The 13,416-nt window shown below is 40.4% G+C and overlaps 1 protein-coding gene across 4 annotated transcripts; it reads right to left on the bottom strand.

The window, feature by feature from the left end:
• Positions 1–1,497: 1,497 nt before the first annotated feature.
• On the bottom strand, positions 1,498–12,505 carry LOC103624496 (lipase member M). Of its 4 annotated transcripts, none has more exons than XM_017725997.1 (10): positions 12,213–12,500; positions 10,654–10,765; positions 9,416–9,533; positions 8,526–8,724; positions 7,909–8,018; positions 7,065–7,201; positions 6,408–6,554; positions 5,306–5,377; positions 3,330–3,401; positions 1,498–2,191 (listed from the first exon to the last, which is right to left on the bottom strand). In XM_017725997.1, exons 1-10 carry the CDS (start codon positions 12,227–12,229, stop codon positions 1,958–1,960), a joined length of 1,218 nt encoding a protein of 405 aa, XP_017581486.1. In that variant the 5' UTR covers positions 12,230–12,500; the 3' UTR covers positions 1,498–1,957. The 4 variants fall into 4 exon arrangements, with proteins under 4 accessions (XP_017581486.1, XP_017581488.1, XP_017581487.1 ...); XM_017725999.1 differs by having other exon boundaries at positions 2,053–2,191; positions 3,268–3,401; positions 12,213–12,503; XM_017725996.1 differs by lacking the exon at positions 1,498–2,191 and adding an exon at positions 2,208–2,533 and having other exon boundaries at positions 12,213–12,505.
• Positions 12,506–13,416: the final 911 nt, after the last annotated feature.

The following is a 13,416-nucleotide window of genomic DNA, read 5'->3' as shown; positions in this document are numbered from 1 at the left end:
TAATTTGGTAATTTCTCACTGAAAAGCATTACAATTTGACTTCTCTGATATCTGTAAGATGATAACTATAATCAAACCATAAATTAAACACTCGGAAGGACTTCTGCAACATGATGTCTCATCCCTTCTCATGTCCCAAGGTGGGATCAACAGTCCCCATGATGTGTCCAATGCTGTTTGGTCAACCTGCTTTTACTGACTTTCCAGAAAATTCAACTCCCTGCCTCCTTTATGGGGTCTCAGGTTGGAACACAGCTGCACATTTGCAATCTTTTCTAGGTTGCTTTAGGGAATGCTCTGTCTACTTTCAGGTATGGTGTTGCATTTAGTATGGAAAGCTTTGAAAACTTACAAAGTAGGTCTCAAGTACTCATACATTTTCCATACAAGCAGTGAGTTGGTTGAAAGATTGACTCTCTGAAGGGTATTTGTCTCCAGGAATTTGTATTTGGTGGAAGGAATGTCCTTGTCTGGAGGGGAACAGTTTTGCTTGGATCAAACTCTAGTTACATTTGTGAAGCAGAAGGAAACAGGACAGCCTTCAGCAGTGGGTTCAGGAGATGAAACAGGCCTGTTGTTTGTCTTGGAAGGGAAAGGTGCAGAAGTGGTAACAGCCATGGTTAATTTGTTTGGCTAATGAACCATTACTCAGAGTGAGACACGGGTCCTTTGGTCATACAGTGTCACCAGTGAACTGTCCCAGTGTAGCAGCTGCACTGTGCTGGCTAGCACCCCAGACTTGGCCCACATTAACATTTCGTTGAAATGGACAGTGAGGGTGTCATGCTGAAAGGAAACCCCTGAATGCACTGTGTTTCTTTTCACAGAGAAGCTAATGGAATTTTGTTTTGGAGGGATGGTGACCTATAATGCTGTAACCCAATAACCACAGAGGTTACCCTTCAACTGAGTGGTTTTGTGCTGTAACTACCTGTTTGAAACAAAATTGTTAGAGTCATAGTTACTCCAGGAAATTAATAGGATGAATAATTCTTCATCATTGTCTTGAAAGCAGCTCTTTCCAGTAGTGGTCAAAGTGCTCTAAATATACATGGGATGAAGATAATGGATTGTTTCTAACAATGTTTGGGTACTTTTCGTTTTAGTGTTTAAATGCCAAAGAGGCTGCTCAGAGCCATGACAAAGGTTAGATCATCTCAGCTCTGAGACAGCCAGTAGCTTATATGTGAAACAGCAGGAGGTGTGAGGTTTCTGCTGGGTTCAAGGTGTAACTTTGAACTACGTGTCCCATGGAAGTGCTGCCATTGCCAAAATGACTGAGTCAGCAAGGATTTCTCTGTCTCAGGGTGGGTCTTGAAGTCAAGTTTTTTTCCAGGTGCATGCTTGAACCATGAGACTGGCTACTGTTTTCTGTTGGGTCTACCCTGTGTCCCTTGCTCTTCCTCATGAAAACAGTGAGCAGTCCTGTTTCAAACAAAGACAAATCATATTCTTTTCAGGAGTGAGGTGGTTTTTTTGTATGAACTCAGTTTCTGCTTTCTGCTCATCATCTTGTTTAATAATAAAATTATACAATATCACAACTGTTAGAATAAGTTTTTGATTACACTATGCCTTTAAATAACTATCAGCCCAATAAACTGAGAAATATTATGAAGAATGGAAAACATCTAGAGATCACAGAATGTATCCAGAGAAAGGAAGTGCTTTCATTACTGTTACAGTCTAGAGAAGAGAGTAGGCTGCAAGCAAACCCTGTCCTCTGTTAGAAAAGCATAGTTATTGCAGAATCAAATCTGTATCAACTGAGAAGGTATTACAGATCCACAAGGTTGCCAGAAAATATGAAGTGCACTATCAGGGTGCAAAAGGCATTGGAATGACATGTAGAGGGCAGGAGGAACCCTTTCCCCAACTCCAGATGCAACAGAAGGGGTTTATTGTACCCAGTGAATCTGTGCTGTTGAACGAGTCAGGTAAGTCTTCTGGTTGTGAGTTAAGGATACTTCTGCTTCAGGTCAATAATTTCATTGTACACTTGCAAAGGTGCATCCAATCCCCAGATGAAATCCAGGTGCGCCCATTCAGGAATCTTCTTGTGATAGATAAGCTTCTTAATTTTAGACAATAAGATGGCCACATCCTTGGGATCTGCGAGCATGTCTTGCCCCCCAGTCCATACTGCAGTTGGTACAGTCATCTCTTCTATGTTGTAGAGAGGAGGAAGAGTCTGAAAAACAGTACAGGAATGAACGTCCAGGAGAGCACAGCAAACTTTAAACATTCATTTGGGGCTTTCTTCTGTCACTGTTTGAAGTAGAGGTGTCTAAACCAAAGAGGAAGGAAGTTCCCTTGTTTGCCTTTTCAGTCTGTGCTCACAGGGATTACCCAACTGATAGCACAGCCAAAAGTAAAACACCTCCTGAGCTGACAAACAGTTATTGTTAGGTCTTTGCCCTCTCAAGTGGGATCCTAGGGCAGGAGCCTGAACAAGACAGAGATGCCAGGATGCCTCTGGATAAACCCCCATCATGGTCCTTTTGAAGTACTGGTCAGCCCCAGAAGACATGTGCTAGAGAGAAAAAACAGCATGTTACAAGGATGAAAAGGATCATGAAATGGCTTCTGTAGGAGGAGAGGGAAAGCAGCTTAGGACTCCTGTGTTTGGAAAAGAGACGTCAGAGCAAGGACAGGAGACAGGTTTATACAACCCAAATAGTATGAAGAAAGAGCACTGAAATTAATTTGACCAAACACAAAACCTGAAGGCATCCCATGTCTTTCCAGGAGCAAGCAAATTCAAGGCAAGCCAAAGGAAGCTGTGTTTCATGCAAGTCATCATTAAAACATGTAACTTGTAATGACAGGTTGTTGTGGAGACTAAAGGGTAGAAGAGTCAAAGATGGGATTAGAGTCTTGAATGGAAAAGATGTTCCTCAGGGTCTGCTTGAGGACAAAGTCCTTTTTTCTCTGGCTGCCAGAATCTAGGGGTGGCTATTAATTCTCCAGTTTTCCTATTCCTAATGTTGTCGTCTGTTTCAGTTCCACTAGTAGGTAAGATGTTTTTGTTCTCTTCTGTGTACTCTTCTTTTTCAAAATTAATTTTCTGGTTTTTCTGCCCTTACTTCCTCTTATTCCTATTGATCATTTAATTGAAAAGTTTTGCTTTTCCTCTCTCTCTCTCTTTCTTTTAAAATGTCTTAAATTTATTATTGCCACTAGTGCTTGCATGCTTTCTCTGTTGACTTCCAAAATGAAAAGCAGTAATATTTTCATTTACTTATGTTCTGAAAATGTGTCTCCTACCACATCCTTGCTCTCTTCTTGTGTGTTTCTGTGCTGTCCAAGGTTGCTTCACCAAAATATACCTGTTGGTATTTTTCCATGTTCTTCTTTGAACTGCCCCAGTCATAAGCTTGGAACTTCCCCGAGCGGACCTCCTAAGAGGATGAACAAGAAAAGGGTAGTTATAAAGCCATAATTTGGGAAGTTTTTGTGGTTTTTCCCTGATGAGCCTCTGACTTCAATCTAAAGCCCCAAAAGAAGTTCTTCTAAGAGCTATGAAGGAGCCAACAGTAAATTAATTGTGTCAAACAGTGAAAAGGAGTCAAATGTTTTTGTCACAATGAAAAAAAATCACATCTCCTGCAGAAAGACCCAAAGATGTCCTCACAGACAATTTGTCCAAGTTTGTAAAACTGCTGTTAACAACTGCTGTCAGCAAGTTCACCTCAGCACTACTGCCTTGTCCTATTCTTTCAGCTGTGTTGGCAACACTCAGCTCTGCGAGGGGCTCCATCTTATGTTTTCTCTTCTCACTCTATTTTGAATACAGAAATTAGCATTTCTAGTTCTTCCCCCTCTTGGCTTTACCTACAACATGGGTTGTAACTACTCTGAGAGACCCTCACCAGAATCTTAGTATTGAAATTCTTTTAGCTCCTTTTGTTGTAATAACAGTAAGGACAACAAACACTTAGGAGTACTACTACTGCATGTTTGTGCTCGCAGTCTGTGGTTAGGTACTGAATTACATCTGAGTCAGCTGTCAGAGCTCCCCCCACTCTGCTTTTGTAACCCTTTTTCTTTACAGGTCTAGGTCATGGTTACAAAAGCAACTTAATCAAACCTACTGCCTAATGTGAGCTCACAGCCAAAAATATAATTTGATTTTGAGTAAGTGCCTGTGCAGATATCACTCAAACTTATCGGTGCTTTTGCTGTGCTGAAAAGTGCAGGAACACTCCTGCAAGCTCTCTGTGCTCGCAGCTGCTTCCTGCACCACTCCAGAGCCCATGCTGCTGCCAGGAAACCTGCCTTGCTGCAGAGGCTCCTCCAAGGGAGCCCAGCTCTGTGGATCCTTGGAGTGTGAGCCCAAAGGCAGAAAGGCAGCTCCCATCAGCGCTGCTGCTGAAGAGGTACTGTGGCAGTACCTTGTTATTACTGCAGGCCTGGTTCCTACGGTATATCACCGTGTCCCGCAGCCATAGGGAGGAGGAGGAGGAGAAGATCCAGCAGGTAGGAATTGTGCAGCAAGATTGATTTATTTAATTATTTTACAAACTCTTTTATAGACTTTTTTCTTCATAGTCTAATTGGACAAAGGACCAGCCACCCCTTGGGGGTGATTGGCCAAAATCCTAAAACATCCATTATCAAAATATTTTCTACTATGCCATAAACAAGACTTTCCAAGGTTGCAGGTGGCTTGGTTGTTTACATTCCCTGCTACCTCTTCTGTGGGAGAGAAAAGTCTCTCATGGACTTAGAAAATAACAAGAAGATCCTCATTAACAGCATTTTTGTACCTACACCTTGTAGGTAAGGGATACAAATAATCTACTAAATAAGGTGGTTTTGGTTCTATTGCTGTCCAGATACTGACAGCCTTGAAAGAGAGAAAAGAAACTACAAGGGTTTTAAAAGTAAAATTTGATCATTTATGTGGCAGCCTAAGACCTGCTCATTTCTTGACACCACATTGGAAACATGACTAATTCCTTAAGAAAAACTCCTTACAGAACCATGGACATCATTTATAAAAGGTACTGGATGCACAATAAGAAGAGCCATGTACACCTTCACACACAGCTTCCGTGTTTTTACACAAATGCAGCACTTCATTGCTGGATTCAAATGTACCTGTGTCACACAGGACATTTCTATCCTGCTGGCAAAAGAAGGAGCAATGAAAAATAGTGTTCTGAACTGAGGTTTCAACTGCAAACCACAAGTTGCCTGTGTTTCCAAGAAGCTAGCCATGGCTTCACAGCTGGTTATCTCTGTACCTCTCTATTCAGCTCGAGGTGAGTACCTATTTTGTCTTCCAGGGGTTTGCTCATACCTGACTCCAGTGGATTATGTTCTGCACAGAAGTTCCAGCAGAGGTTTGGGCAATATACACGTTGATTCGGTTCTGAAAGAAAATACTCGGTGAGCATTCTCTTCTTCCCTTCTATGCAGATGTACACCAAAACATGTGCTACAGCAGTGTCATGTACCAATAAAAGCAACAGAAATTAGAGTGGCACGACTGGAGACTCCCTCAGATTTACGCCACAGGTGGAAATGTGTTAGACTAGGAGTAGCACTGAAAGAGGAATCCCTAACCAGAGCATTTTCCAGGATGACTGAGAATCTAAAAGAGTCTAGGTAAGTGAGATAGAATACAAAACCAGAAATTTAGACCCCAATCTGCATGGTTTTTTTTCAGAACTCTGTGTCAGATTCTGTGTGAGAGAAGATCACTGTTGGACAGAACAGCAAAGCAACTGCCTGAGGAATATAAAACTATTTGAAATAAAACACACCCTAGCACTGCAGGGGCTTCTTAACAGGCTGCTGTGTGATCCTTCCTTAGTGAATACACTCTGAGGCATTTTTTGAAAAATGCTGGAGCAAAATTTTGACTCCCAGGTGATCTGACCTACAGTTGGACATAGCTGGTATGTCCCAATACTCTCCTACCAGTGTCTGCCAACTCTCTCTCAGGTCCCCCCAAAGTATCTTGTGCCTCTGGGCACATCCCTGATGGTCCAAGGCTTGGAGAATGAGGACAAGGAGGAATATGTGTGTGTTCCTTTGTCTGTTGCAAAGATAAAATGTGAAGCCTGTAGGCTTTTTATTTCTTCTTTTTCAGACTATTAGCCACAGTATGGACCATGATATGGTGCCTTGGGTGAGGTCTGGCAGAAGGCAGACTGCAGAATTTTGGGTGGCTCTGAGCACCTGTTGACTGCAGAAGTGGTGCCAAATGTCCTTTTGAGGAGAGAGGCAGTGGTTCCCTGCTAGTGATAGGGCAATCAGCAGATACTGCTGTCCAGTAGTGGGGACTGTTCCCTGCAATGTGGTACTAATAGAAATTCAGAATTCACACTACAGGGTAGAGGGTGAGTTTTGGGAGCATAAGCTTAAACTCCCAGTAGAACTGGTAAAATTATACATACCACATCAATGTTTTTCAGGTTACAGCCACCCAGATTGAAGAAGACACTCCTACAAAGCCTGGCAAAAGCCTGGTGGCTGCAGACAGGGGCTATTATCCTTGTTAGACACTCAGTCTGGGGAAGGAATTCTCTTTTGCCAAGCATACCCTGTGAAATACAAAGGTAACATTCATTTAGGAATGTGCACACTTTTCTTCTCCAGCACTCTCAGTGGTTCTTACTTGCCGTTTCTCCTTTTGCTAGATGATGTTCCCACAAACAAGTGAGAAATTACTTGGTTTTCCATTGCATCAGCCTGCTTGGGCATTACTCAATTTGGTTTACATCACTTTTAATAAAGAGATATGTTAATGCTAACTCCAATTCATAGTTTAGGCTTGTATATCAGTTGTGGCCTTGCCTGGAGGAATCTTGGAAACCTTTGAGGTCCTGCATCTCTGTACCTCTCTGGGTGACCTGTCCCTGTGCTGCACTGTTGCCTTGGACTGAAAGCCTTTCTTATTGCCCAGTCTGAACTTTTGAAGGCCTCAGCCACAAGGTAAACCTACCCATGTGCAAATGAGTCGACTTCACAAAGCCCTGTAATTCTGTTTATCCATTTAAAGAGCTGAACAAGCAAGTATACGGTTAAACAATGGAAACCAAGGTATCACATACCCTGAGCACTTTTTCAGGAAGGTAGAGGAGTTTTGTTGCTGGGCCTTTAGCATACTTAATAGTAGTTACAGGTGCCAATGCAAAGTAGAGTTTGATTTTTTGAGCCAGCTCTGGCATTGTTGAAAATGCAATGAAAGCTGAAAAAACAAAAAGAGGAGTTTAAAAAAATAATCATTTTTACATTAGACTGTTTACAGTATTAATAGATGATATTCTGCACTTCCAAATTCATAAGCAACCTCTTTAGTTGTTCAGAAACTATGGTCCTGACTAGATTTGTATGAAATCCCTCTTCTCCGTAAGTTACCAGCTTGTAGGTTTTTTTCCTATTCAGAGAAATTTCTTTCTTTATTTTGCAGCTTTCTTCCAGACTTGATTAAACATAAATGTACACTTCTGATGTACTTTCATGCCTTTCTTTTACTATTGGGAGGAGAAGTTGTTTTTCTTCCGGTCAATCCAATTTTGTACATCTGGTCTAAGCTGGACAACTTCTCTTTCTGTACTCTCATCTTCCTGTTCTGTTTATTTTGGTCAACTGCCCAGCTGCTGTTGGGCACACCCTTGCATCTTGGATAGAAACAATTTGCGTGGCCCACACACAATAATTTCCTGTATAATTCTTAGTTGACAGATTTCCAGCAGCAGTGCATTTGATCCATTATGTTTTATTATCTGTATAACAAATTTTAAATGCCTACATGTTGAAAATTGCTTATACTACCACATTATTTCACATCTACAAAGAGTTAATGAAAACCTCAGGTACATTCAGTAACTCAGTATCTCAAATCACATTTTATACCTGTTTTCCTGAGGAATTCCTCTCTTATGTGTAACTTACCAATGGTAGTACCTTGTGAATAGCCAATATAGTACAACTTTTCCTGTCCTGTTTTCTCCACAATGAAATTTATTGCTGCTGGAAGATCAAACTTTGCCATCTCATCAAAACTGCAGGCAGGAGATTGAAAGAGAGGCATGCATAAATTAAAAATCAGACTTCAAATTGAATTCACATTTTTCTTAATGGCTTGTCAGCAAAGGAACAGTCTGAACATTTTAGTGAATCATTCAATTGTTCTAAGTTCTGTATTTTTCTGGCACTGGATATGGAAGATACTACTCAAGATTTTTGGGTTATTGTATTATAGAGACTAGTATTTCTAAGTAGCTGCCAAAAGTGGCTCCAGGGCTGAGGAATGGCATAGAGATGGCCTATGCAAGTTCCTCTGAGTCATTCTGCTGCTGTTCTGCCTCTAGTTTGAAGAACCTGTTCAAGCAGTAATTAAAGCAGTCTCCATTGCTATTTCAGTTCACATGCTTTTATAGGTGCACCTCAGCAAAAGCGAATGTAAAGAATGCTTATTAAAAAGTAGCATATGTAAATCCCTGATTTAACCAACTGAAATAAACACATAAGGATGGGCAACAGATATCCCCTCCAGTGGTTCTGTCTACCTGAAAGCCCAGAATTCATCTTGATCAATGGAATACTTTTGATGTTTTCTTGACCAGCGATTCCCTCTGCTGTTTCCCATCCAAACGTCAAATCCAGCATCAGCTAGCAGGAAGCCCAAGCTGTTGTTGGGCATGTTTGTGACCCAGTTACTAGCATCTCCTAATAATCCATGCTGGAGAAACACCACAGGTCTTGAAGCTGAGAAACAAAGCAAAACCGAAACTAGAGTTTGTAATTGTTTTTATCTTTTCATTTCCTGGTAGTTCAGGGACATTACTGTCTCCTATTCAATACTGGGATTTCTTCCTGCATCAACTAATCATAAGAACAAAACACCTCTTTCTCTAAAAGACAACTTCTAAGCTTCTGTAAGAATTTATGGAAAGATCTGCCTGACACCAGAGAAAACTAACTTGGCATCCTCTGGTCATTGTTTGTATAGCTCTTCCATATCAGCTTGAGATTCTCAACATTGATGCAGAGATGAAGGTGTGGGACTGTTTTTAGAGGTTTCCTTTACCCAAAATATGAATCAGACACTGATACTAACCAGGTGTAAGCAAAAGCAAAACAAAATTAGAGGTTGGAAAAGCTTTTGCAAAACAAGCTGATTAGGCAACCTTTATCCTACTTCTAATTTTTTTTTAAAGTTTTACTCACCAACCCTTACTAGGAAGCATATGTTTCATTTTATAGTGGATTTTTACTATAAATAGGTGTTCTTGACATTAATTCTGTAGATCTTGCAGGTTGTTCAGGGCAGCCAGAACTCTCTGCTAAAATTTCACTTATGTATACAAGCTTTGGTGGATGTTTTACAAATACAAGGTACCTCTTTTGAGAATATGCCCTATCTAGGCTGGTTTTGTGTCATATTAAAGAACTGTACCTGGGCTTCCTTGATTCTGAGTACCATAAGGGATTCTGTTAATGGTAATGGTATAACCATCTTCTGTCATCACTTCATACTCCTCGCTCGGGTACCCTTTGTAAGTAATGAGCTCATTCTGGGAGAGAAGGTACAAATGCATTTGCTTGCACAAGTCCATTTCATATATTATAAGATATTCACAATAAAGAAATGTTAGAAAGCAGGTACAACTGGGGATTTAACCTACATACATTAAGCATCTGAATGTATGTAACCCTAAAGCATCAATAAATTTCCTTTTTTCTTTATGTTATATCTAGGGTTTTACTAGGGTTTTACAGTTAAAATATGTCATATAAAACCTGTATTACACTCCTGCCATACAATCATCACAAGCCCTTGCATTCTGGTGATACCAGAATCACTATAAGCTCATAGCAGGAGTTTATGAGCTGGGATGAGATGTGTGGCTGAGATGAGGAGCTGCCCAGATGCCATGCTTCTGATTTGCTTTGACCCAGCCTGGAACCAGCTTGTTTAAACTACCCTCAGAGGAATCCAGAGAGCTTCACAAGTACAGTATTGTGAACAGCCTAGATGCAATGAGCACTGCTGAAAAGCTGACTACATTATGGAAAAAAAAGATCAGGCAGTTGCACTGTTGCAAGGGAAATCCCTAGCACAGCCCATCTTAAGCTCTGAAGTAAATAGTGCTTTTGACCTGCAATTTTCAACCTGTTTTGTTACAAAAGAGGATTGGTCTTTATAACTTGTACTCAGAGAATTACTCAATGTATTTTTTCAGGCAGGACAGAGCCCCCAGGATTTTAACAAGTGATTAAAGATCTAAGTAAGCTTGCTTGGCAAGAGGGGTTCTTCTGAAAAGCTGGCCAATTTTGGTCTCTGCTGGTCACGACTAGCTGTTTATAGACTTCATTGCTGGTGAAATACTGACATTCTACATAATAATTTTTTCAGATAGTTAGGTAGTGCCAGCAATAGCTAGCTGGTAACTGATATTTAAAAAGAAATTAAGTCTGGACATTTACTATTTGCTTTAATTTCTATCAGACAGAAGATGGGCTTTTACACATGCAGACAGAAGAGAATAGAAAAGAAATCAGTAGCATACACAGTGACTAGAGAGGACAGGTTAAATAAAGGCAGCTTATCTACCTTGTTATTTCTAACACTTAGAAACCCCTCTGCTGTCATGTGTAACATCCATCTTCAGGTCACTCCACCAACCAACTTACAATACTCATAAAGGCTTCAGGATGCACAGCTCTCTTCATTCTTCTCAGTTCTTCTGAGTAAGTAATTCCCTGAAACAAGCATGTAACAGCAACAAACAGCCATATCTTCTCTCTGCAAAAACCAGTATATTCATCTGTCAGTAGTCCTGCTCTGCACTTGCAGTCCAGACGGGTTCTGTACTTTTCTGATGAGGAAAGTGCTGTCTAATACTGAACAGAGCCAGTCTGGTACTCCTTACTTGTTAATTAAATAGGAAAAAGCTGACTTCAAACACCTATCTGAGGGTGTTGGGCAGCAACCTGGGCTCTCTGCTAAGGTTTGGACTAGGATGCTGCTCTTGATCAAGGCAAATGTATCTGAATCCAAGAAAAGAAGCAAAGCTTCTGGAGAAATGGATTTCACTCATTTGTCTGAGGTCACTTGCATTACCATGCCATGCATTTGATCTGTAGGTGAATTTGGAAACATTTCTGGCTAACTCTGAGAAACACAAAGTTATTGGGTAACTCGTAAGTGAATCAATCATTGTCACAGTGAAGCTTTCAAAGTGGAGACAACCAAATTGTTGGACAGGTAGAGGAAAAAAAGCAAAAACAATTGAAAATAAAAATTATAAATATTTATCAATTAAAAACGTAGGAACCTAAATAAAGCAGTTCTTTATAGTTGCCTAGCAAAATTTATACAAACCTGCTCAACGACAAGATTTATCCACTCCATGGGATGAGGATGGAGAAAGGAAAAGAAAACTTTGCTAAATGTAATGCTAGGTAGAGACTGAGTGCAGGGACATCCAGTTTTGTTAAGCAAAAAAGGAACAAAAAAACCTGAGAGGTAGCTATCGTGCTCAGATGCACAAATAGCAGCTCCACTGTCTGTGAAGACCTCCATAGTCTAAGCTCAAAGAAAATGCAGTGTTTGAATTAGCATCTTCTCTACACTATACAACCCCACGGAGGCCACATCTAAACTTCTGTTTTCTCAGTTACAGGTATTTCAGTCAGACTGATTCAGCCAAAAAATCTATTTCATTTATTGTTTTCCTAATCAAGAAGACTTTTAAACTTTTTTCCCCAAATAATGTGAATGTTTTTTTTTCTTATTGCAGAACAATTTATATGCTAACTTCCTAGAACTACAATGCTGGTACAATCTGTACCAGCAATCTGTACAATCTGTGTTGAAAATACTTGGCTGCTTTTGTAGAAAAAGGGACATTTAGAAACCTTTGTTTTACTGAGATAGCATCCTTTCTTTCGGTTTAAAGCTACCACTTTCTTATTCCCTCGCTTGCCATCTTCCCATACCTCTTCAGCTATCCCAGAGTTATCTAAATTCAGGCTAGGTGAGCCAGGCCTGAATCTCTTTAGCCACAAGGAATCTTCCAAGAAGTAGTCATACTTTCACCTACCAGTCTTACAAGCAAAACAACACAATGAAACACATTTGTACCCAAATAATAAAGCAGCTCCTCAAGATCAGGTTTGATACCATCTTTTGCAGCTCCTGTGAAGCCTTCACCAGTTTTGGATGAAAAATAAATCAAAGCATTACTGACCTTGTGCCCGAAGTCATGTGTTTGGCTGAGCAGCTGCGGCTGCAGAGGAATGAAAACTCAATTCCTGGCTGTTTGGAAGCGGTGCTGGCAGTGAAAGGATGGTCATGCACTGTTTTTTCCCCAATCAGGCAGCAACTTGACAATAAGCCTCTGTTTCTTTCCCACCCCTCATTCCTTCTACTATCTCTTCAACATTTCCCTAATGCCACACCAGAGAGAGGTGACTCCTTTTATTCTCAGACCTCGTGCTTTTCAGCTCCTTAGCCACCACAGCTATAACAAGGCTCTTCTGCTATCACAGATTGCTGGACTTTTAAGGAGAATACCAGCCTCTGTAGAGTGGCAGAGCAGGATCAGGAATTTTCAAAGCAAATATTTTCATAGATACACCTTATCATACCTAATGAAATTGTCAGTAGACCTGCAACCATTTTCTCTTCTACTAGCAACCTAACAATTCCAGCTTCTCATGTTATCTGGAAAGGATGGAAAGAACTCTGATACCTCTACAGATATTAGTGCGCATATTTTTCTTTTATTCTTTTAATGCTTTCATTGCTGTTCCAAAATTCTGCATTGTTGCTGGAGTGGTTTTGGGAGATTTTCCTCCATTTATATTTCACCTCTTAAATAGCCATAGAATTGAATGTATATTCCCTAAATGAATAGTTATGAAACTAGAAGGCTTTTCCATAATCTGTACGGACTCAGAAAGCATTGCCAAGATGGGCACACGTGTCAGTGGTCTCAAGCATAGTTTGAGTGGGCCAAAATTTTTCAGCAGTGGAAATTAGGTGGGCCTGAACAGAGAGTTCAGACAGGTCCTTTTTAAGGGATTCAGGACAGTGACCTTTATAAGTCTCTTCTTTTTGTGGAGTACAAGCCTAGTGCAGCCGTGTTCCACCACGAGTGGTGTCCTCACTACGACAATACAAACTTTGCAGAAGTATGATTGAGGCTCTTTCTTTTTTTTCACTTTTGTGCTCTGTTAAAAAGCTGGTGGGTTTTTCATTCTGCATGTTCCAGGTATTTTTAAATCTGAAATTAATTATTCTTCCTTGTTCAGTTACCAGTTTTTGTTCCTCCAGTTATTCTTTCTGTCCCACAGATACTGTTCATCCACATAGAAAAGATCAGCTTAAACACTAATACAAACATTGAACAAGGTTTTGAGCAGGATTTGATATTTCTATTTATATGATAA

Source organism: Corvus brachyrhynchos, unplaced genomic scaffold (genome assembly GCF_000691975.1).
Source record: "Corvus brachyrhynchos isolate BGI_N302 unplaced genomic scaffold, ASM69197v1 scaffold61, whole genome shotgun sequence".
NCBI lineage: Eukaryota > Metazoa > Chordata > Aves > Passeriformes > Corvidae > Corvus > Corvus brachyrhynchos.
The sequence above is the reverse complement of the archived record's forward strand: the minus strand, read 5'-3'. Positions and strand labels throughout refer to the sequence as shown.